Raw genomic sequence first — 25,041 nt, 5'->3', positions numbered from 1 at the left:
TTTGCATATACACATATTTTCACATTCTCTGTCAGGCGTATTATGTCTCATTCCGCAACTCGATTCATCCATTTTGACCCTTTACTTGTGAGTGACATCACACCCTTACCTTGTAAGTTGTAATCACCAATAGAGACTTGAAATTAAAATTCTTACGGAGTTACAGTTCTCAGTAATGACTTCCAGTTTAAATTTCTTGCTGAGCTGCAGTCACCAATACTGCCTTCCAATTCAAATTGTTTATTGAGTTGCAGTCGACAATAATGATTTGCTATTTACTGAGTTGTAGCCTAAAATAATGACTTCTAATTCAGTCTTCTATAGTATTAACAGAGTTTTATGGAAAAGATGGGAACGTCATAATTAAACACAGTAATAAAGTAAATCAAGAAACATTTTAATATATATATATTTGTTTACCAAAACAAGTAGGTAAGAAATAATATATATATCTTAAATATGTACACAACATGATGTAAATTTCACAACTTGTTCATTTGTTACAACAATAGATTTTTGTAAAAATATATATGTATATGTATGTTATCTATCTACAGATACTTTCTATTATAAGAAGCTAAAGCTAAACACATTACTACACGATTCCATTTTCTTTAAGTCTAACGTTAACAACGAAGATTCGTGAAGCAATTAATCAATGAATTTAAATATTTAAATCTCTGAAAATTGCGTTTTTCCATTCTTTCTTCTTATTATAATACTGGACTCTAGAGGAAGACATACTGGCAGAGGTGTAGCCAGCCAGTTTCCGTTAGGAGTCCACGATATCTCAGTAGAGGTAACATTTCTCATCTAATAATGACGTTTCTTATTTCTGGGGGGAAGAAATTGCCAATTACTATAATCAAGTGCTTTTGCAGCCTGATTCTTCTGGTAAATAAAGTTAATATTTCAGCTGATTTAAGATAACATCACTTACTTAAATGCTTATATTCTCTTAAAGCTGGTATCATTGTGTGTTCACCCCAATACATCTTTATGAAATTACCAATATATATCCACAGCTTCATATAAAGCTTTTCCATATTATAACTAACAAGGCTACAACAAAGCTTGGTTCATTTTTTTTTTCTAAAATACTGATTATACAGTATACTCCCGAGTATCCGGCCTTGTTTTCTTTTATCATAATGAAATGAGGAAGGCACAGCGTTGCATTAGCAACTTTGCCAAGGCATTGGAAGCGGGCGTTTGCTACGATCCTCCTACGTGTCCTGTACAAAATACGAGTTGTGACAGGAAAAGAGCAGCGTTCTGCTACTTGTTCATTGTTTCGTCAGTGTGTAAAGGATCTCAATACAGTACGCATGCCGCTGTTCCTGATTATAACTATACAGTGCGTACAGTACTGTATTCGTTAAAAAATGAGTTCATAGTACTCCGTTTTTTTTTTTTTTTTTTTTTTTTTTTTTTTTTTTTTTTTTTTTTTTTTTTTTAATCCAGCCTGCTCTTCCGTCACATTAGGCCAGATACTCGGGAGTCGACTGTGCTCACAATTATTACTAGATAAAACTTGTTTAAATGATTACAAGAGTTTAGTTCGCGAACATGTTTGGGGGACAGCTTTCCAAATGCCCCCATGGCTACACCCCTCCACATTAGTCAAAGAACACAAAGTATCTGAAATACAGTAGAACCTGTTAAGTTAGCCACCTAATTGTACAATTTGGCCATTTTGTCGAAGTAAGGGTGGCCACCTAAATACATATAGAGTTCACTGTAGTTTGTACATATTAATGATAGCATTTACGACATAATTATTTGCTTAGGAAGATTTTAAATTCTTTCCTTAATTTTCAAGAATATACCCACGGTAAATGGTCAAACTATATCTAAAACGTGCTATTTATTATTATTATTATTATAAATATTTATATGTATTACATTTTTCGATTAATTAAGTGTATGGCTAAGGAAAGTCGAAGGCCCAACGCCACAGAAGAAAGGTCAATTTCATTCTATGTCAATCGAATTCAATCAAGATTGTTCATATTTATATTGTTCTAGCATTTCCTAGTCTATTCAAATATTATGGTTTTGTACATTTTTCACTTTTAATTTTTTTCAATAACAATCGCGGCAGTACAACGTTTTATAAAGAGTAATAAACACGACTTTCCCGCAAGTATGCTTTTTTAAATCATTAACCTCTATTTTACGCCTAGCTATTAACATCTACTTATCTCCTCCATATTATTACCGTAATAAAATATTTGTATTGAGTAAGTAATATTAAATTTATGTATAATGCAAATTCAGTTTGAAAAAGTCTGAAACATTTAGCAAGCCTTGAAAAAGAAACCAGTAAAATATCATTCATTTCAAATGGGTCAGAAAAATAATTCCCCACAAATCAATGGGCTAAAAATCCAATATAGCGTGCGTACGTACTCAACACAGTTAAGTCAGTTTTTCTTACGAGCTTGATCTCACATGAATCAATGGGTTAAAAATCAAAGCTGGCGTACGTACTCAACTTTCTTACGAACTTGATCCCACACAAATAAATGGACTACAAATCAAAGACGGCGTACGTACTTAACACTGTTAAGTCAATTTTTTCTTATGAACATGACGCCACATGAATCAATGAGCCATCAATAAAAATCAAGGGTGGCGTAAGAACTTGACACTGTTAAGTCAGTTTTTCTTACGAAGTTGACCTCACATGAATCAATAGGCTAAAAATCAAAGATGGCGCACGTATTCAACTGTTAAGTCAGTTTTTCTTATGAACTTGACCCCACATGAATCAATGAGCTAAAAATCAAAGATGGCGTACGTACTCAACACTATTAAGTCATTTTTTCTTACGAACTTGTCCTCACATAAATAAATAGGCTAAAAATCAAAGATGGCGCTCGTATTCAACACTGTTAGTTGAGTTTTCTTTTACGAACGAGTTTTTTCTTACGAACTTGACACCATAAATTAACAACTTTTTTGTCGCTATATTTTGTAGTTTATTCTAAGTTCTACGCTCCCCCCCATGATCCGTTATATCCAAATTAAATTCGGATTTTTATTATAGTGTGCGTAATGTATTGCTAAAACCTTCTTAATTGTGAATAGTTACGTTTGACCACTTACTACTGGTATTATATATATACACAAAATAGTTAAGATCTTAAAAACACAAAATCATAGTAGTCCAAAACAATCTAGCTAATATGAATCAGTTTGACCCAATTAATTTTTTTAAGGGAAGGAGAAATGGTTCTATACACCTTTTCAATATTAAAAAAAAAGAAAAAAAAGGGGGTAATCTTATCGGTTATAGGATACAATTGTAACAATGAAAGGCATTTATAAGTACGTTTGTCTTTTCTTTTTCATGTCTTTCTTGGAAGCTAAAATATCTAAACTGCCCAGGAAAAGAGTATAGAGAGCTGTTTTTTTTTTTTAAAAAAAAAAATCAAGATATAAAGATGATTCCTTTCAATGTTTTTGTACATTTTCAAGATTTAGAATAAGAAGAAGTTTACCTCGCACTTTATAATAACCATGAAAATTTGACAATATTATGGAATACTTATTTTCTATACAATTTACGTTCTCATGCCAAAGTTTCTTCTTCTAAAAGCATTGTTAAGTCAATACAAAAGGTATTAACGATAGAACACAAATAAATAGGGATATCTTCTTCATTTCAATGTCCATATTTCTCCCTGTTACTATATAGTTTGAGCCCGTAAACACACGTCGTACAACTTACGTACTTTTCTCCAAAAGTGATGAAGGTAGTCAATTATGCTCATATATAAAATTAATTTTGCTTTCTTCGTTACAATAATAAAGGTAGGTTTGTAAAATACATTTTTAATTTTCGATTGACTGTGAGTATACTGTCGTTATAGAGCAAAATTAGGTAGACTGCGCACGCAAAATCAGTAACACACTGAGAGTAAAATTGGGGAAGACCAATGTTGAAAATAGTTAAAAGAAATGAAAACTGATTAGGATATTATTTCAGACGAGATTGTCTTATTACAGATGTGATAAAGTATTTTAGAAAAGAATAATTGTAATTGATACATGATAACTGAGACCAGGGAAGCACCCACGGGGGAGGGTCCACTGGCTCCAACCCCCTGCCCCCAAAACTTACGTTTGAAAACATTCTCAATAAAATTATACTTGCTTAACAGAAAAATGATTGATGTAGCATGAAAATTATCTTACACTTCATCTGTACTCTTTCTCTTATAAAAACAATCTAGTTTTATCATTTTTTCCCTGAAAATATAGGTGGAAGTATTTTATAATTAACTCATCGTCTTTTTGACAGCAGAATAATGCTCGTTCAATACTGCATAGTTGTAATGGCTTGTATTGGACATCCTCCCAACAAAAATTTCTGGGTGCGCGCCTGACTGAGGCAAAGAGGCAAGGGCGCCCATATTGTGGTTTCCAAGGGGGTGGGGGGCAAGTATAAGCAACGTTTCAAATAGTTTCAAATTTTGCTGTAACTAATGTAAAAATTCTATTGGGTTTTCGATATTTCCAAGTACAATTTCCTCTTAGGGGGGCGAGCGCCCCACCTTGCCCCCCTGATGGACACCCTTGCAAAGAGGGTAAGTTTTATGCCGAAATTAGCAGAAGACCGTACCGCATGCAAGTTTCTAAATCTAGCAAGTGACTTCAAATGACGATGAAATGCCGTATTTGCCAGCACATAACATGAAATACGAAGAAAGCTTCAGAAAACTGTACAAAGATTTAGTGCATTAAGTAAACTTTCTTCCCTCAGCTTGTTCTTACCGATGTAACTACCCTCCACGAACCGCCACTACATTTTTTTATGCATTTGAGATTAAGAAAAAACTTCAGCAAGTAGAATGAGACTGGGCTGGAAACTAAATTTAAAACTTCAATTAGAGTAATGCTTCCATCAAAGTTACTATAGTGATAATCAAAATCTCCAACAATTAACACTAGGATAGGAAGTTTTTTACACTGACTTATCTCTATTAGGATACTTTTACTTCTACATCCAACATTACATAGTCAACTTTTGTAATTAACTCTCAATGGATGGTGAAAAAATTTTCAATTTCTGTCAGATGTCTCATAGCAATTACATTCACCAGTTAATGTGATACCAAATTTGTAGCCATGCATTTGCCGTATACTCTATTAGTTTATGGGCAATTCAACATCATGCATATAATTCCCCACTATACACTACTTTTTTTTTTTATTATTCCCTACTTTCCCATATTTGCTTCACTCACTGGAAATAATGAGCCTATACTTTTACTGTTACCGATTCTGTTCTATTTTCCTGCATATTGAAAATTAAGTAACTTCTCACATGATGGTACCAAGTGATGCCACATGATTGGCTGGAAATATTTACTGGATCTTGAATAAAAAAATGTCTAACCTCCTTACGCATGATGACATTAAGTTGAGCCAGGTAACAAACTAGAAATATTTATTTCCCCTTAAATGAAAAAGATTCTGTTCTAGTATAAACACAAGGTTAACTCTTAATACTACTGGAAGGTCACAGTGCTTTCGTTTCTGTACTGCACGCCGAATATGACCTCTTTAGGTACGTCGACATCAAGTAATGCTAGATTAATTGGCTGGAAATATTTACAGCTATTTCAATTAAAAAGGGCCCGTTCTAACATGAAAACAGTATTAGGTGCCAAGGTTAACCCTTAGCACTCCCAGTCACAGTGCTTTGTTTCTTTTCTACTTTCTTGGAGGCTGCATGCTTTATATTAGATTATGCAGTCCACTCAGAAATTCAGGTAAGAAGATACTCACATACACAAACAGAAATACCATTAAAACACCCCTAATTTCTTTCGGTATCAAACACTAGGAATTACACACCTTCGTGTCTATTTTCTCCAGTTATTGAACAATTTATTATGCGCTTATTAACAAAACTGTCCTGATTGAAATCAATATGTGTTCTTAGGGAGAAAGTTTCACTGATTTTCAAAGCAGGACTCATGCAAGTGACGCATGTAAGCTAGTTAAGAATGCAATAAAGATATATAACATTTTAAGCTAGTTATACTAGCAATATAGATAACAGGTACTTTACAAAGGATATATCATTACAAGGCATAAAGTATAATTTTTAAGTCTTTAACAATTTTTAGATAGTAAATCTACACGTAATATTTATAGTTTTATATTACAATCTTTTACGAGATAAATATGTTAAATACATGATGCTAGTTTTTGTTCGTTCCCTCATTAATCGGAATATTCATTGATACAAAATACACACCTACACTTCCCATTAATAATATGTGCACTTTTTTTTCTTTTTTTTTTAACTTTACCACAAAGTGGATATTTTTAAAAGTTTCAATGTAGACATTCATTTATATAAGCTCGACACAAAGGCCGTAAAGATTTTTCTATGCATTCAACAGAGAGCAAATTGAAAATTTCAATTTTACACAATTCAATGATTCGTATAGTTTTGTACGAACGGCATTCACATTGAAAACTGTAATTCTTATCTATTTTTCGAAACAGTTCAGTGTAGCTTGTACGTAAAATAATAAAGATACATGTTGATTAGGGGAAAGTAATTATCTGAACTACAAAAATTGAAATCACAAAAGCACAAAAGCAACTTTAAGATATGATTTTACAGAGCTACTACAAATGAAATGAAATCTAAGTTTTACGTCTTACGGTTATGCCGGCTAGGCTAAAGGAAATGGTGATGATGAGAAATGACTGAAATGATGGAAGAAAGTGGGCGGAAACGGAAGAACACCGAGAAAACCCACGCACACGGTGTTTGTTCACCACAAAGTTCAATTGGTGCGAGCTGCGATCGAACCAAGGCTCTCATGCACCAGAGATGAATGAGCTACCGCGGCTACTACAAATGACAGTAACTGTTTTTTTTAATGATGTAAAAGTGAAACTTGAAGGAATGTACAGGAACCGAGCTCTCGTAAACGACTATTACAAAAAAGGATTTAAAATTTTAGTGCTAAATGCGCGAAGTAAGTAAATCTAATATAGATATCACCAAAAACAACTAAACATTTCGATATCAGTCTGGTTTATATACTACATTGGAAGTGTTTATTTCATTTGTGGAGAACTAACTGATTTTGCTAAGCCAAACCATTACCTTTTTTTTTCTCTCTCTCTCTCCTTTTTCTTTGCATGTTCAGCAACTCTTGCAAATACATTTTTATTTCTGAAGTACAAAAATATTGTTTTAGAAAAACAAAACGTACACGAAGTAACTACTGTCATATTAACCGGGCAGATTGTTTTATCCTCATTCTCGCAAAACAGCTTAATTTACATACATAATATAATCAGTTCATTTGTATTTCACTTATTTGCCATTAAAAAAATTCTATTTTGCAATACTCAAGTAGTCAATATATACACAAGAATTAACCATAGTTCTTTGATTAGTTATATTTCTTTCTTTTACTTGATTTAATCAGAATAGTAGAAACTATCATCTACCAGAAATTTTACAATTTCTCTTTGAAAAACTTTATACAATTATATATGCAGCTGAAAATCAGCAAGAATTTTAATAACAATATAAAATTTCACTATATTTATTTATTGTAGGCATTGAAAAATGTGTATTATAATTTGATAATACCATGAGAGAGTAATGATTTCTAATGTACAAAGGAATTTAAGAAATATTGGCATTAATTTATTTTTATCAGTTTAATATATGACTAGAACCCGGATTTCTAAGCAAAATGCTTATTTCTTTCCACACTTTTAAAAGTATGCAGAAATGTTGTACTTCATCGTACATAAGAAATTTTAACCACGGTTGATAATGTTTAAAATGTTTACAATAATAATAAAAAATGCTTCTGCTTAGTCATTTTACGATTTTCAATTAAAATTGCACATTTTACTCCAAAAAATCACATTAAAAGTACATATTGCACTTCTAAGTAGTGCCATTATTACCACTAATGCCATATTTTCTACAGTACATCCATAACCATTTCTCCAAATTACCCAATTTTATAAAAAAGTTGGAAGTTCGAAATAATTTCCTACAACAGTCACTTTCTCTGATAGAATTTTCAGTAACACTGTTTCCTGACACTCATGGTGTTGCTAAAATTGCATTCGACAAGTTTAGTCAGGTTGGCTAAAAAACACTATAACGTTTTTGAAAAGTTTTCTGATGAAGAAACAGATACTGAAGAGGAATACACCAAAGAAAAACTGTTTTACTTTTCACATGTCCCAGTGACACCATGCAACGTGGAAAGATTTTCACTGTACAAACCATTTTTCAGTAACAGACGCAGGAACTCTAATTAAAATCTCAGGATGACCATCATTGTATACTAAAACACCCTCGAATAAGGTAGAATTTCTGAAAAACATACATTTCATTTGTTTTCCGTGTTTTTGTTTGATTGTGCTTATAGATCCGGGCTCTATATGTGTCTAAGTAGAAAGATTAATTTCTATTTATAGAGTTACAAATGTGGACTCTTACCAGAATATTTTTGCAGTATCATACTACTGTACTTCTTCTCTACGTATTAATAATATTGCTTATATTTTCATATATTAAGAAAAAAAAAGAAACAGTGCAAAATACAACTAATATAACGTTAAACAGATAACAACAAATCTGACATATATTTTCCCTTACACATAATAATACTATTTAAAAATACAAGAAAGCATGTTAGCTGCCACCTTAATTGGATCACATACTGACAGAACAACGTAGATATAACAAGTTTATGGTAGTTATTATTTGAAACAATAACTAAATTAAGCTGACATATAATTACAACTATGAAATTAAATTCTGAAATGCGGGTAAATAATTATTAATGCCAAAATTTTCAATGGGAACCCCTTTCACCTTCGAAAGCCGCTTTTATTTACAAAAGAAACACAGTTTTAATCATATTTCACAGCGTCTACTATATAATGAATCAACTTTGCCGATACAGTTTAGCTTAACAGTAACATTACAAAAAAACAGAATACACAAATCATATCACATGTATAGTTTGTAAACAAATATTATAGCTTCAAATACAATAACGTTCCTTTTTTCAATCACCTACCATTGGCGCCAATTTTATTGTAAAACAATCTTTACCGATATAGTTATGCTTGCCGGTAACAATCTAAAGAAAAGTTAATACTACAGAACACAACCTCAGCGGATAGCTTATAATAACTATAGAAACTTTAAATATGCCAAATTTGATACACTTTCACTGGTAGTTAGAAGTAACAGATGTATTCTACTTAAAACTTCCAGATCAGATATGATTCTTTTAGTAGTGGATTTCTTGATATGGTTAGGCATTTATACTTCTAATCATAAATGAAAATTTTCTCGGGAAGGCGCATCGGCTTCCACCAAAGAAACTTACTGATAGGCTAGTTGTTATGCCTACACACCAGTACCATCCCTTAAATCTTGCATAAATAACTCAAAACTGGGGGATCATTTCCACAAATCCTAGATTTATTTCTCTGATATCTGAGCTCAGCGCCCACATATGAACTAGGGCCCAACACTTCTTAACAAACATTAAAACCACAAAACAGAAATGAAATGAAATGAAATCTTTGAGTTTTACGTCCCACGATTATGCCGGTTAGGCTAAAGGAGACGGTGATGATGAGTAATGAATGAAATGGTGGAATGAAGAAAGTGGGAGGAAACGGGGGAACCCCCAGAAAACCTACGTACACGGTGTTTGTCTACCACAAAGTTCACTTGGCGGGGGCTGGAATCGAACCCGGGACCTCTAGCACCAGAGGTGATCGCTCTACCACTGAGCCAACGCGGCCCCAAAACCACAAAACAGTAGTTCTGTCTGATCTAGTACTTTTCATAAACTATATTTAACTTCATTTCACTTCAATCTAATGAACAACCGAATAACAAATTCCTCTTATAACACTAAAACCAAAGCACTTGACGTGCCAGCTCATTTTGTGAGCCTAAGCCTACTCCAGCGCCATCCGTTAGCGATCGGCCGAACTACGTCGAGCGTAGCGGGGAGCACATGGTCAGCACGCTGCAACGCCCTGTCCCTAACAGGCGTATCAGGAAAATTTCTAGACCTTTTCACATGACTGCCCAGTTTGCCTCACGACGCTGGGTGGACGCCGAAAATTGGGGAGCACCAGTCGGAAATTGAACCCGGGACCATGCAAACATGAGTCTAACGCTCTAACAACTACACTACATGTCCCTTCTTTCAGAACCTATATCTAATTACTTCCCCAACATCCTCTCGGGGCGACCACAATTAATATCCACTACTACTCTCCTTTCTTTCTTTTACTTTGCAGTCACCAGATTGAACACTATTCCTTTAATTCAATAATTTCCTCCAGTAACATTTCTGTTTTTTTCGCCTCTAGACCTGAACTCTTCTCTAATTACTCCTATTAATTGACTGCTCTCCAAATTACTTTTCTCCTTCTGTTCTTTTTTATCTTGAACTCCATACAATTCTTTCTTTCGTTCTTCTTGGCATCTCTTTTACCTTATTCCTCATCTCCATCTCTTCCTACCAAATCCTATGTCAGGATCTAGATTTCCTCTCATCTGATCCTCTGATTCACTACCATCGGGAAATGCTAGCTCCTGATAATCTTTCGAAGCTTCAACTATCTTCTTGGTTTTTACTTTTTTCACTTATGTCATCCTCTCGCTTCTCTGAATCTTTGGATATTCCTAACAGCTTCATCTCAGACGCATTGCCGAATTCTTTCTCTTCTTCGGAAGACCCATCTAACACATCCAATTAAAATGTCTGCGAACTCTCGCGAGTCTGTTTGTTCTACTTTGTCGACTGGCCCTCCTTGCTGTTTTATTTTAGCAACATTGACTTCCTTCCTTTCGTTCACCTCCTTCGGTCTCTTATCAGTTTGACACATATTTGCAAAATGATGCCAGTTCATACACTTAAAGCATTGCTTCCTCCAAGCAGGACACTGATCTTTGGAATGCACTCTATTGACGACTCGGAACTTACTGATCTAGAAAACAATTTTTATTGCACTTCCGTTGCTTTTCCCATTTCATTTAACTCACTTCCTTCGTTGCCTATTGTTTATAACAAAAAAAAAAAGTGCCGTTTTTCTTCCGTTTGTTCTACGAGCTGGCCATATCCACGGTTCGCTGGAATGTTAACTTCTTTGCTGGTAACAGCTGTCTAATGGCTAATTCATTTTTAATCTCTGATCTCTAAAAGCATGGTACAAATAAGCTTCTCATTCACAATATGAAACTTTTTTTTGCAACAACGAAAGTACAAACTGTGCAACCCTCTGATATTCTTGTTTAATGTTATGAAATTTGAACCTTTCTGGTATTCCATTCGTTGTAACCTCATAATGTGCGAATATCGTATCTTTCAACTGCTCAAAAAATTTCTCAAATGGCATATCCGGCGAACATAGATGACTTAGTTCTTCATACATATTAGGACCTATCACGCTCCCAAAAAGCTGTTTTTTTTTTTTTTCCTCCTCTGGCAATGCATTAGATATACAGATTAGCTGAAATTCCACCTACTGGAGTGACAGTCCTTCGCGGGCTTGAGAAGGTCTTAGCATCAGCACATCGCATCGTCCTGTCTTAACAGGCGTATTACAAGCTTTCTGGATCTAGTGGCTGTCAAGTTATTCACACGACTCCCCAGTTTGCCTCACGACGTTCGATGGATGTCAAAAATTGGGGTGAGAATCAAATTTGGAACCACACGGATGTGTGTCCAACACTTACTAGTAGACTACGGAGTCAACTTTTACTGAAATCTCTGTATGTAATTTTATATTCTGTTGTAATTTACCTCAAAATGTTCCAAAGTTGCAAATGATGCCACGTTTATAATCAGCTGCAGCGTATTTTCGTCTGAACTGCACCAAAAATCTATTAGACGATCTAAATCTCTCAGTTATACTTCTATCAACAAACGAAAATATTCTTGGGAAGTTACATAGGCGTTCACCAAACAAATTTATTGATAGGCTAATTGCTATGCCTATATTCATATAACATGTACCTCTTAAATCTTGCTTAAATACGATTACTTCCACAATATGCTACATTTATTTTTCTGACATCTGAATTAGAGTCCTTTTGGCACAATACTCCTTAACAAATATTAAAGCCACAAAAAAAGTATCCTTTAGCTTAAAGGGTATAACCATGGGATGTTAAACTAAAATTTTATTTCATTCATTTCACATCAAAAAATAATAGTTCTATCTGCCTAAAAACAATAGTAAACAACTGAATAACTAAATTCTCCCTTTATGACACTATGTGCGAGTATTCGTCCCCCCTCAAAAAAAAAAAATAAAATAAAATAAAATAAAATAAAAATAAAATAAAAATACATAAAAAAAATAAACCACTTCACATGTTAAACTCAATTGTACCCATTTATAGCTTAATCAGAATGATACAGCTATATGGAATCCTTTGTAGTAGAGCAGTAACTAACCATCATGGTATGCTTTCTATATTTTATTGCTGAATTTTACGGGTAAGCTTAACCATATCGGCAAAAGTTTTTTAATATGAAGTTGGCCGTTTGTTAGGGCGGTCGCACATCGATCACAGGAAGGTCAGTCAAACTGATGAAGTGTTTAGCAAAGAGCTCATAGGCTAAATTAAAAGTAAGTGTTAATCCTGTATCCTAAATAATGTGTTATATTGAAATTATTTTAACCTTCTCTGGGATTTTTTAAAGAAACCTTCATCACGCTGTTGTGCTTACTGTTGGATGTCCCCTTGCGGAAAAACCTTCAACAATAAACACAGCAGTGTGAGAAAGGTTACTAAAGAAATCTCAGAGAAGGTTGAAATAATTTAAATATAATACATTATTTGGGATACTGCGTTGGTACTTAATTTTAAAAAGAAATGAAATGAAAGCTTTGAATTTTACGTCCCACGATTATGCCGTGTGGGCTGAAAGAGTCGGTGATGATGAAAAATGAATGAAATGGTGGAATGAATGAAGTGGGAGGAAACGGGAGAACCTCGAGAAAACCCACGCACATGGTGTTTGTCCACCATAAGGCCCATTTGGTACGAACTGCGATCAAACCAGCGGCTTCATGCACCAGATGTCAACCTCTACCACTGAGCCACCGCGTCCCACAGTACAATTTATAATATGTATCCTATAGCATGCATTAGCACGAATGCTTATAGATTACTTTCTAATCTGTACTGGGAATTTTTCTATTTTCTAGTAAGCAATGTATTGAAAACCTATAGTATTATCAATTCGATATTTAGCTGCCTTAATAAAAATATAGGATACTGCATCTGTCAGTTGATACATGTCTTGTATAACTAAAATAAAATTTCATCATTCGTCTGATAAAATATGGAAAGAGAAAAAGGAAGTTAAAAATGCCAAATGGAGACCTCACATTCCAAATTTTCCCGTATGTAATAATGTCTACTGAATTTTTAAAGAGTAAAACAACGAAAATTTACAAAGTTAAAGTTTTACACAAATATAAACAGAAAAACATTTTTTTTTCTTAATCTGTCTTAGTGACGTTTCTGAGTCACTGTTAGTAACATTCATTTTGAACGATTGAATGCTAAGGATCTTATCTCGAAATATAACTGATTTCTTGTTTTATTTTGTCATGTAATTTAACTAACTTATTATTTATTTCATTGTTAATTTCATAAAACAAATATTAAAACGTAATATGTAACACTATTATATAGCTCAGCACTATTATAAATAACTTGAACTTTTTTTCAAATTAACACAATTAAGTGGGACGTTGCTAAGGGTTAATTCAGTAAAAATTTAATTGTTCGGTTTAATCCAGTATTTGTATTAGATGTAAATACTATTCTTCCAATTACGTTACCCTAAATCAAAACAGTGTTCATAATTTTGTTTCGATACTATATACTTCGGGCCACCCGGAAAGTACTGCATGCTTTAGAGTTTGAACAACCCGATATTGACTTTAATTTAAAATTTTGATACGTACTTCAGCCTGTTTTTCTTGTAGTCACTTGGACATTTTGCTATTTATCGTACCTAGTGGTACAATGTATACATTCCCTAATCGTTCATGTCTGTCGCCAAATCATTCAGAAATATATTCCATACTCACTTCAATTCTGTTTCTCGACCTGCTTTCCTCAATAAAATACTTAAACTTCGTGGCATGTTAAAATTCACCAAAACCCCTGTTATTCAAATCATTTTACATTTGACAACGAAACCTTGGAAGGAAGTCGATTAGGACTCTTTGAAAAGGTACCATCTCAGGATTTGTATAATGCTGAGCAGCTTATTTAAATCCGTTCGGTAAAATATTTGTATATTCGCCTTTGGTGTGGAAGACCTGCGTTCGACTCCAGAAAGGATCTCAGGAAGGTCAGATTTCACGTTAAGCTATTGATCCACATCTTTATACAGCCTCGATACCAAAAAAAGTAAAAGCAGAGGTATTTAAGTCTCCTAACCCCCTCCCTTCCAACTCAAAAAATATGGCGGTTGTATTGGCCGAGACTTGTTCTCCAATCTCATACTTGCCCGCATCCTACTGAACTTACTGGTACTTACTACATATAAAATTTACTTCTGAATCCTTCTACAACTTGAAAATAACCATTTGTGTTCTGAATACAAGTGATACGCGTAGCAAAACCTGCATCATTTAAGTTTATTTGAAAAGAACATTTGAAGAACTAACTTCACCATTTTTTTTTTTTTTTTCGATATTTTGTTTATATCAAAATACAACTATTGCATATTGGATACCAAGAGGTTAAAATCGAAATTCTGTTGGTAGATGAATACAAAGCTTAATGCAGTAAATTCCATTGATTGCAATTTCGTTGTTGGCAATTTAGGGAATGAGAAATCAGATCTGCTTAGAGAGCTTAAACTTCCCCTAAAAGCACATGTCGATTTCACTTTATGCACCCAAGTCAAAAGTGGGGTTCAGTAGCATTTCTTTTTTTTTTTTTTTTTTTTTAATTACCACTTAAGATATCGAAAAGATCGAAACATATTGCCAGTAAGCAAGTAAACCGTATTTCTGAATGAAACGACTGCAAAACTGTTACTATGAAATACAAAAGCTTTCTTCTAAAATACAAGCTCGCTGGAATATTCGGAGTGACTATGTGGAAAAATAACCTCATATAGGGTTCTCAAACAGTGCGCCGCGGCAGCAAAACTCAAATGGTATTAGAATTTTAACAGAATTTAAGCCTATGCTCTGTCATCGGGGTCAAAAAAAAATCCTGATATATTAAAAGCGCAGAAAACAGAAAACGTTTGAGAACCACTGCTCTAAGGTACGTAGACACTGAATATGAGATATTACTGTTTGTTCATTTTCAAGTTTAAAACATATACTACCTTTCTTGCACTAACATTTGTGCACTGATATTGGTTTTGTGATACTGGTATAGTATTACTCGCGCAGTAATGGAAATATATGCATAGCTGCCAACTGTAAAAGTAGTACTACCGCGTACTAAAAGTATTTAATATTTTAACAATAAATAATCTTTCAAAAATCGTCACAGTTACAACAATGTTCTCTTATTATAAATATATCGGTAACTTTTTTTTTTTTTCAAAATCTGTTACTTATTTCTGGAAACTGATTCTATTCCAGGAAAGAGCTCAAGAAAATGTACGTAAAGAGAATTTGAGACCTGCTTCTTTGTGAGTTGGTTCTCGCAGTATTTGCGAAACAAACACTTAAAGCCAGAGTAAATAACTCAAAATCTTTAAAACATCGCGACAAAATGCCTTCTCAATCAAGCAGAGAATCTTAACAATGTCCTCAATAAAAATACATCAACACTCCTTGTGCAACATTCGTAGCGATCTGAATTACACTATTCAATAGATCAAGTATGATTTCGTTTGAAATTTTTAAACTGCTTTTATCTAGAAAGGAAATCGATTTTTGGTTTCTGTGACTTTCTGACTTATTTCCGTGAATACAATCTGCGCCCAAATGTTTTTAAACATTAGCATAGTTACTAACTAAATAACATTTGTAAATAAAATTTACTGTGACATAGTACTCATACCATAAAGTTCTAATAATAAAAGCCCTTCTTCAAAATTAAAAAATAAAATGTCAAATACAATAAGAAAAAGTTTAAAATTTTGTGGACATTCTTACGACTTACACTGGTTTCACCGTAACATTATATCATTAAAATACACACTAGCAAATTTCTATGTTTATATGAACTTGCTACAACATTTTTCTAGTATATAAAAACAAAATATAATGGACATGAGACATTAATATTTTACTAAAGACGAACACAAACAACAAACTTGGTTACGGAGATGGTGTTTGCTGTGATGCGAGATTCATAAGGGATGTCTGAATCTCGTGTGTAACCTCGTCAGTGCCTGGAGCTTCCGAAATTACCCACGTGTCATCCGTGCTCTCCAATGTCTCTCGACAAATTGGGCACGTTTTATGACTCACATTCCTACAAGAAAAATGGTATTTTTAACTATGAGATGAACAACACAATTACAAGTTGAGTGAAATTTCCCTTGACAATTGGGAGTGATTTTTCAATAATCTGAGGATCATCGCAAAATTAAAACAAAATATATGGTTTGGCACCGTTCACGCCATATTTTATTTGCAAATTATGAAGAAACTTGTAAAAGTATTGCGTCTGTCCTTATCTGGTACTTGTTTTGCCACTGTCGGTATACAAGACTTAAAAATGTCTTAAATTTCTCCTGGCAGATCTCTCTTTGGAGAGTGATTTTATCTCTATAGACGCTGTACTCCCAGGACTTGTTCCACTCAGGTGTCTTACCAAAGGAAGTGAATAATTGATACACATCTAGAACACATCCTGTGCATGAAATGAAAGAAAGGAAGTTCCAATATTTGTTCTGCTCAAATGTCTTACCAAAGACTGATTAATTTGGATACACTTAGGAAACCACTAAATGCACAGAGAGAAAAAAATCCAGGATTTGTTCTACTACTCAAATATTTTACCAAAGAACGTGACTAATGGGAACATACCTAGAACTAGAATACACCTTGTGGATGCAAAGAGAGAAATAACGTTACAGGATTGTTTCTAATTAAAAATCTTACCAAAGAAAGTAAATAATGACACACCTAAAACACATTCTATGGGTGTAAAGAGACAAAGAAAGTTTCCGGACTTGTTCTACTCAAATGTCTTAGCAAAGAACGTGAATAATTGAGACACGCCTAGAATACACCCTGTAAAAGCAAAAGGGAGAAAGTTCCGCATTGGTTCTACTAAAAATGTATTACCAAAGAGCGTAAATAGTTAGGACACACCTAAAGTATACGCCAACGGTGCAAAAAGAGAAAGGGAGTGCCAGGATTTGTTCTATTCAAATCTTTTCCCAAAAAAATGAATAATTGGGACAAGCCTAGAGAGAAAAAAAAAAAAAAGTTCCAGCATTGATTCTACTAAAGTGTCTTACCAAAAACTGATTAATTGGGACACACTTATGATATACCTTGTTGATGCATGGAAAGAAAGAAAGTTCCAGAATTTGTTCTGGGTCATTCCACGTCAATTCAACCAAAATTTTGGCGAAATTTAACCCACTATCGCAGATTTGGATGAAATTTAGTAGTTATAAAACTTTTTATGCTGATTGCTAGTATGTAAATTTTATTGTAATAGCATTAGTGGTTCAGAAGTTATTGCATTTCAAAAATGAGAAGAAAATCCATTTTTAACAGGCGCAACATGGTATTTCCCCTTTTTGTAAGAACACTTTAAAAAAATCATATTTCGGTTCCTATTAAAGCCAGAAATATGATTTTTTTAAAAAAATCAGATTGTCTTGAAGTTATTTACTAAGAAAAAAATAGAAACTTTCCGTAGAGCTCGTAGAAAATTTATAAATTCATTTGAAAGGTAACATTTTGATTAAAAAACTTGAACGCCATTTTGTGAACTTCAAACCTTTATTTCTCAAAATCCCCATCGTGGATTTCGATGAATTTGCTTTTGTTTGAAAGTTTATTACATCTAGTTTCACATATAAAAAATTGTGATGGGCCATCCAAGCACTGAGGAGATATCCCAGTCAGTGTTGCCAACTGATTGTGAAATAAGCTTTTTTCAATGACTTCCACACGATTTAAGATATTTCTCAAAATTTTTACTCAAGTACTCTTCGGTATCTTGGAAATAAGCCTATGAGCATTACTACTCCTCCCAAGCAACCCAGTTATCAGGGTTGCCTGTCACAGTGGGGTTGTCTATGTCCACACTTTGCATTATTACGTGCGACATTACAAATATACCAAACTGTGTGAACCAAATACTCCTAATTACTGAACTACCAATTTCGTAAAAACATAATATATATTTATATTCAATTATACAGAACACTGTGTGTTCGACACCACCCTACTAACCTCTACATATTGTTCAAAACCCGTATTCACTCTGCTCTCATTTCCAAGCAATAGCGAAATTCGTATTTTTTATTTATTCCTTTGAAAATGTCCAACACACTAGAAAAAAATACTACATGGTTCAACGCTCCCAATCTTTCCGAAAGTCAGAGATAGTGAATGTATTTGAACATCTTCCAAATATTACTTACCCCACACAATGGAGGGCGTATTAGCTAGTATATAATGTTAATGTTAGAATTAAGGAAACTATTGTATCCCAATGTGATTTCCCCAACTAATTATGACTATTCAGCACAAAAGTTATTCCATTCTTTCAGATGAAATGATACATGACGTACCAACGGTCTTTCAAACACAAAATCTGGTAATGTCGGATTTAAAACAAAAAAATTTCCTCAGGTAACAAAAGTGGAATATTTCACTGATGGGTATGGAGCCCAATATAAAAACTGCCAAGCCTTCTTAAATCTTTATTTCCACGCAAGTGATTTCTACGGTATGGTGGCATTTTTTCTTTCTTCCTATCAGCCATGGAAAGTTCCCATGCGTTAGAATTGGTGGGACTGCTTAAGTACCATGTTTTTCTTTGTACGCAAAGAAGAAATGCCTGTTGTTCGTGCCACACTTCATCAAAGATTTGTGAGAGCAAAAACTATTCCGAGGACACATGCAATGCATTGTTTTGAAAAAAACTGATCCATTCAAGATTGGAGCAAAACGTACAAGTCTGGATGAAGATTTTAGTCAGTGAACAGTGATGAAACCGATGCATTAGTAAAATTCCTTCATCCCCATGGTTCATCTCTCTCATTCTACTGGGCTGAAAATAATTCCTGTTGTATTTCGTTTACTCACATCAAGTAGATATAACAACTGCTACTGGCAGAACATACCAGTTATCTCCAAAATCTCTAAAAGTATTTACTTCAATTTGAGAAACGTTTACAAGAAGTACTTGATATTAATATCTAATTACAGCAAAACCGAAGATATATTTTGTGTCATAATATGTAGGCCTATAATACTGTCAGGATTAATATATTTGCTTCTTTGGTAGTTATTCTGATTAACATTCAAAATTCTAATGAGCATTTATTGTTCAGATTATTGTATTTTTTCCCCTAATTATAAATTTTCGAAACTCCCTATTTCTCCTCCGTGCATGGATGGCCCATCACAATTTTTGTATAGTGAAAATGGATGTAATAAGCTTACTGCAAATTGTGGCACAGGCTATGACAGGCAATCCTGACTACTGGGTTGCTTGGGAGGAGTGGTAATGCACAGGCTTATTTCCAGGATACCGAGGAGTACTTATAAAAATTTTGGGAAATATCTTAAATCGTATGGGTCATTGAAAAAAGCTTATTTCACAATCAGTTGGCAACACTGACTGGGATATCTCCTCAGTGCTTGGATGGCTCATCACAATTTTTGTATATGTGAAACTAGATGTAATAAGCTTTCAAACAAAAACAAATTCATTGAAATCCATGTTGGGGATTTTGAGAAATAAAGGTTTGAAATTTACAAAATGGGGTTCAAGTTTTTTAATCAAAATGTTACCTTTCAAATGAATTTATAAATTTTCTACGAGCTCTACGGAAAGTTTTTATTTTTTTCTTGGTAAACAACTTCGACAATCTGAATTTAAAAAAAAAGAAAAAAAGAATCATGTTTCTGGCATTAATAGGAACCGAAATATGATTTTTTAAGTGTTCTTACGAAACGGGGAAACACCATGTCGCGCCTGTTAAAAATCGATTTTCTTCTCATTTTTGAAATGCAATAACTTCTGAACCGCTGATGCTCTCGCAAAACAATTTACATACTTGCAATCAGCATAAAAAGTTTTATAACTCTACTAAATTTCATCCAAATCTGAGATAGTGGGTTAAAAGCCTTGGTTGAACTGACGTGGAATGACCCTTCTACTCAATTATCTTACCAAAAAACTGAATAATTAAGAGAGTTGAAATACACCCTGTGGATCCAAAATGAGAAAGAAAGTTCCACGAATTGTTCTACACAATTGTTTTAACAAAGACAGTGAATAATTAGAATGCATTCCGTGCATGGAAAGCAAAGCAAAGCAAAGCAAAGCAAAAAAAAAAAAAAAAAAAAAAAATCCAGGATTTGATATACTTAAATATTTTATCAAAAACTAGTTAATTGGGATACACTTAGGATACGTCCTGTAGATTCACAGAAGTAACAGGATTTGTTCTACTCAAATGTCTTACTAAAGACTGGTTTCCTGAAATACACTTAAGATACACCCTGTAAATGCACAGAAAATAATGACAAAGATTTGTTCTACTTAAATATTATATCAAAGAAAGCGAATAACTGATACATATTAAGAATGCATTCTGCGATGCAAAGATAATAAGACGGTTTCCGCATTTGTTCTACTTAAATGCCTTGAGAAGGAATATGAATAACTGAGACATATCTAGAATACATCCTGTGGATGCAAAAGAGAAAGGAAGTTCCGGAATGTGTTCTACTCAAATGTATTACTAAAGACTGGTTAATTCGAATATACCTAGGCTACACCCTCTGAATGCACAGAAAGAAAGTTATAGGATTTGTTCTACTCAAATGTCTTACCAAAGGAAGTGAATAATTACCTATACTAAACCCTATGGATACAAAAAGAAAAAGAAAAAAAGTTTCGGGATAGGTTTTACTCAAATTTGTTGTCAAAGAAAGTGAATAATTGGGATACATCCAGAACACACTCTGTGAGTGCAAACAGAGGAAGAAAATTCCAAGATTTTGTTCTTTTCAAGTATCTTATCAAGAAAGTGAATAATTGGAATACATCTATAATACACCCTGTAGATGCAAAGAGAAAAAGTACGTAAAGTAGATAGGTAAATTAAGTTGGTAAGTAAAGTAGGTAAATAAGATAAGTAGACTAGTGAGATAGGTATGTAACTAAATAAAATAAACTACAATTCTGTGTAAATTAATTGGGACAAACTAGTTTTCTTAGAATTTTAATGTGATTACCAGTTGTCTGCATCCGCTTAAACCGGTGTTAATCTGCCTTGAGATGGTCACTATTTGATCTTGAGAATAAGTTTCCATACATTTGAATGTGGTTTGACTGGTTTTAACTGAAAACAGCCATTTCACTTTCAGCTGTGAGCTGGTAGCTGGTGTACGTGAGTTTTGCTGTGTGCTAGATATGGGTTCCTTTCCTCTATTTAAAAATAAATATTACTGCAAGGAATCGTGCAAATATAATTGCTCTTACAGATCAAACTTTAAATGATAGTACGATATTGTATGTGCAGTTGGTGGAAGCAAATCAAAGTGTACCAAGAATTATTACGACGTTCAAAGCATCTGTATCATCGCCTCCACAACAGATAAATGTGGAAGAAAAAGAAAAAAAGAAAACTTACGAATCGATAAAATTCTAGCAAAGACTTTCAAAGGAGATTTATTGGATAGTGGTTTTAATGGCACTGATTCAATTGTGCGTTGTAGGCTTTTGAAAGCTGGCCAAAATGCAAGATGACCAACGAAGACACAATATTTGACTGCTGCCATAAAGAAAAAAAAAAAACTTCTCAGATGGACCACAAAATATAAATAATGGGCTGCTGATAAGTACAAGAAGGCGATTTTCAGTAATGGAACTAATTTATTTCATGGTAAGTAGTAAGTAAATAAGGCAGACAGGTAAAGAAATAAGGTAGGTAGGTAATTAAATAAGGTAAGTAGGTAACTAATAAAATAGGCAAGTAATAAGATATCTAACTAAATAAGGTACATAAGAAGTACAGTTGGTAAGTAAATAAATAAGTTATATATTTGTTAAGTTGATAAGTCGGTCAGTAGCGAGATGTCAGTATCATGTCGAAAAATTTGTTATATATCACTCAAGAACAGCAAAACAAGAAAAGAACTGAGACACACCTAAGAATGTGATTTAAAAAATCTCTTTTCTTTTTAAATAACAATACTTACCATTGTTCGATGCACGGCAAGCAATAGCTATGGGCACATGGTAGAATAACATCTGGTTTCCTTTCTAAACATATACAACATTCATCTAAATTTTCTCCGCACGTAGCCTCGACTTCTTGTAAAAACATCGAAGCCGTGAAAGGAGTTTGTACTTTTCTTGATACATTGCTCTGAGCACTTGATTCACCAGTTTCTTGACCAATATTCACTTTCCTTGGGCTTTCACTTGTTGTCTCCCTTACCTCACTAGCAACTAGTACACTGCTCTGGTGTTGGGCACTGTGTTGTGCTTCTATTTGGCATTTGAGTGTTCTAAACACCTGGAAATAAAAGATATAATATATTGAAACAATAGCATATTAATGTACAGGGTGTTTCAAAAGGAAATTTGAAGTTTTAAGGCTTTTGTAGTATTAATTACAATTAACTTACAATTATACATAATATATCAAATGAAAGAGCAACTCAGTTTTAAAAGCAGCAATGCGCATACACTGTTTCCTCTGTCTGTCGTTAGAAAGCGCTAGTAGCAGAAATGGCAGCTAGTAAGCAGAAAACTTTTTAGGATTTAGGATTTAGATTTCTGGGCTTTCGACATCTATGGCCATTTAGCCCGTCACGATTTGAGGGATGACGTCCCTCGGCACACTATCCGGGGAAAGGGAAGGAAGAAAGGATTGGGGAAGGAAGGAAGCGGCCTGGGACCTATAAGTTAGGTACCACCCCGGCATTTGCCTGGTGTGAATGAGGAAAACCCAGGAAAACCTCATTCAAGGTGGCTGGCCTGAAAAAGCGTGTTACACTTTTTCGACCGAGTGACCCCACCGGGAATCGAACCCGGGACCGCTCGCACCGAAGGCGACAGCGTTAGCGACTACGCTACGCGGGGCCACCAGAAAACTTTTTGTGTTTTACATTTTGCAAAGAATGAATCTGTAGTTACAGTGCAACCGTCTGTGTAGAAAATTTTAAGAAGACGCTTACAACTACGTCCTTATCGTTTGCAGCTGCCACAAGCTCTAAAGCTTACAGACTACGGTTTATGTGCCAACTTTGCAAATGAAATGTTGCTGCATGACAATGAAGATTTTCTGGATCGTGTTTTCTTCAGTGATGAATCGACATTTCACCTAAGTGATAATGTGAACACTCATAATGTTCGCATCTGAAGGGTCAGCAAATCCTCACGAGATGGTACAGTTGCAATGAGACTCCCCTAAATTGAATGTGTTTTGTGCAATATCCCGGAAGGAAATTTATGGACTTTTCTCGCCTGTCGACTCGATGTGTGCTGTGTGACGAATGGCGCTCACACTGAACACTTGTAGGAAAAACTGTTTGAGTTCCTCTTTCATTTGATGTATAACTTATAATTGTACGTTAAATGTAATACCAGTAAAATACCACGAAGCTTTAAAATCCCATATTCACTTTGAAAAACCCTGTATTTATGTGTCTACAAAGATATTGGCGCCGTCTATCCAGGGGCAACAGGGTGTGTGCTCTCAAGTACTTTGTCTATAGATACTGCCTCACCCGAAAAACTGATCGCTGAGGGAAGTACAAGGTAAATACTTAAAAAAAGACATATCGACACATTGACGTGGTTCGGCTGTATTTATTGTCACCATAAAGAAATATTAAGAATAAACGTCAAAATGGCAAGCGAAATTCTCACTCAGATCTGTATATTTCTGTGTCCACTCAGAATCTTTTAATTTGGTACGTTTAGGTCACCATACAATTATTATTACCCTTGTTATTATTATAGTGCTTAATAGGTTTTTTGAAAACCAATGTGAAGTTTTGTATTCACTCATTTTCAGAACGATGGTTAGTTTATTTCCAGTAACAGTTGAAAAAATAATATAACCTGACAACCAGTTTAGTGATTTTTCTGCTCCCCCAAAGTTTCATTCAAAGAATCATTCACAGTTTAGTTTCAAACTGGAGTATTGCTGACAAATATTGTCTACTTGTAAATCAAACTTTATCACAAAATGCACAATAATTGAAATGGCCCATAAACTGGAACGATAAAAAAAAAATAAATAAATAAATAAATAAATAAAAATAAAATAAAATAAACTTGGCGTAACGGTCCAATTTGTGGATCTGACCCGCTCCACGCCATCTGTTAGCGACTGGTGGAACTACCTCTAGCCTAGCGACGAACATGTGGCCTAATCGCTAACCGCCATATTGGGACCTTTCTAAACCTAGTGGCCGTCACGTCCTTTATTCACGTGACTCCCCAGTTCAGCCTCATGACACTGGGTGGACGCCAAACCTCGGGGAAGCACCGGTCGGGAATCGAACACGGGACCACGGGGACATTAACTCAACGCTCCAACCACCAGACTACAGTATCCCTAACTGGAACGATCGCAAACATGAATATACCTTTCTTCGATCAATGTTTATTATAACTTATTTCTTTCATTTGATATATATATTGTATATACAGGCCAGTCCGAGGGAAAATTCTGACACATGCGACTCTGACTTGGTGTCCTCTTTCGTCTTTCGTTTCGTAGGGTGTACAGGGTGTCTACTAAAATTCCAAAAGGAAATTTTCGTGTCTTTTTCATTTCC

The 25,041-nt window shown here is 34.3% G+C and overlaps 1 protein-coding gene across 1 annotated transcript in view; it reads right to left on the bottom strand.

The window, feature by feature from the left end:
* Window positions 1–376: 376 nt before the first annotated feature.
* The window catches only part of LOC145669585 (RING finger protein 141-like), a 39,493-nt gene continuing 14,828 nt past the window's right edge, over window positions 377–25,041 (bottom strand). The window contains exons 4-5 of the mRNA XM_081737800.1: window positions 22,447–22,766; window positions 377–16,516 (exon numbers count right to left, since the gene is read on the bottom strand). Of these exons, the coding sequence (XP_081593926.1) occupies window positions 16,360–16,516; window positions 22,447–22,766 (477 nt within the window). The 3' untranslated portion in view covers window positions 377–16,359. The remainder of the gene's footprint in view (window positions 16,517–22,446; window positions 22,767–25,041) is intronic.

This window comes from Thermobia domestica, chromosome 14, assembly GCF_964235325.1.
Source record: "Thermobia domestica chromosome 14, izTheDome1.hap1.1, whole genome shotgun sequence".
NCBI lineage: Eukaryota > Metazoa > Arthropoda > Insecta > Zygentoma > Lepismatidae > Thermobia > Thermobia domestica.
Note: the sequence above shows the minus strand (reverse complement) of the source record. Positions and strands in the feature narration are given on the sequence as shown.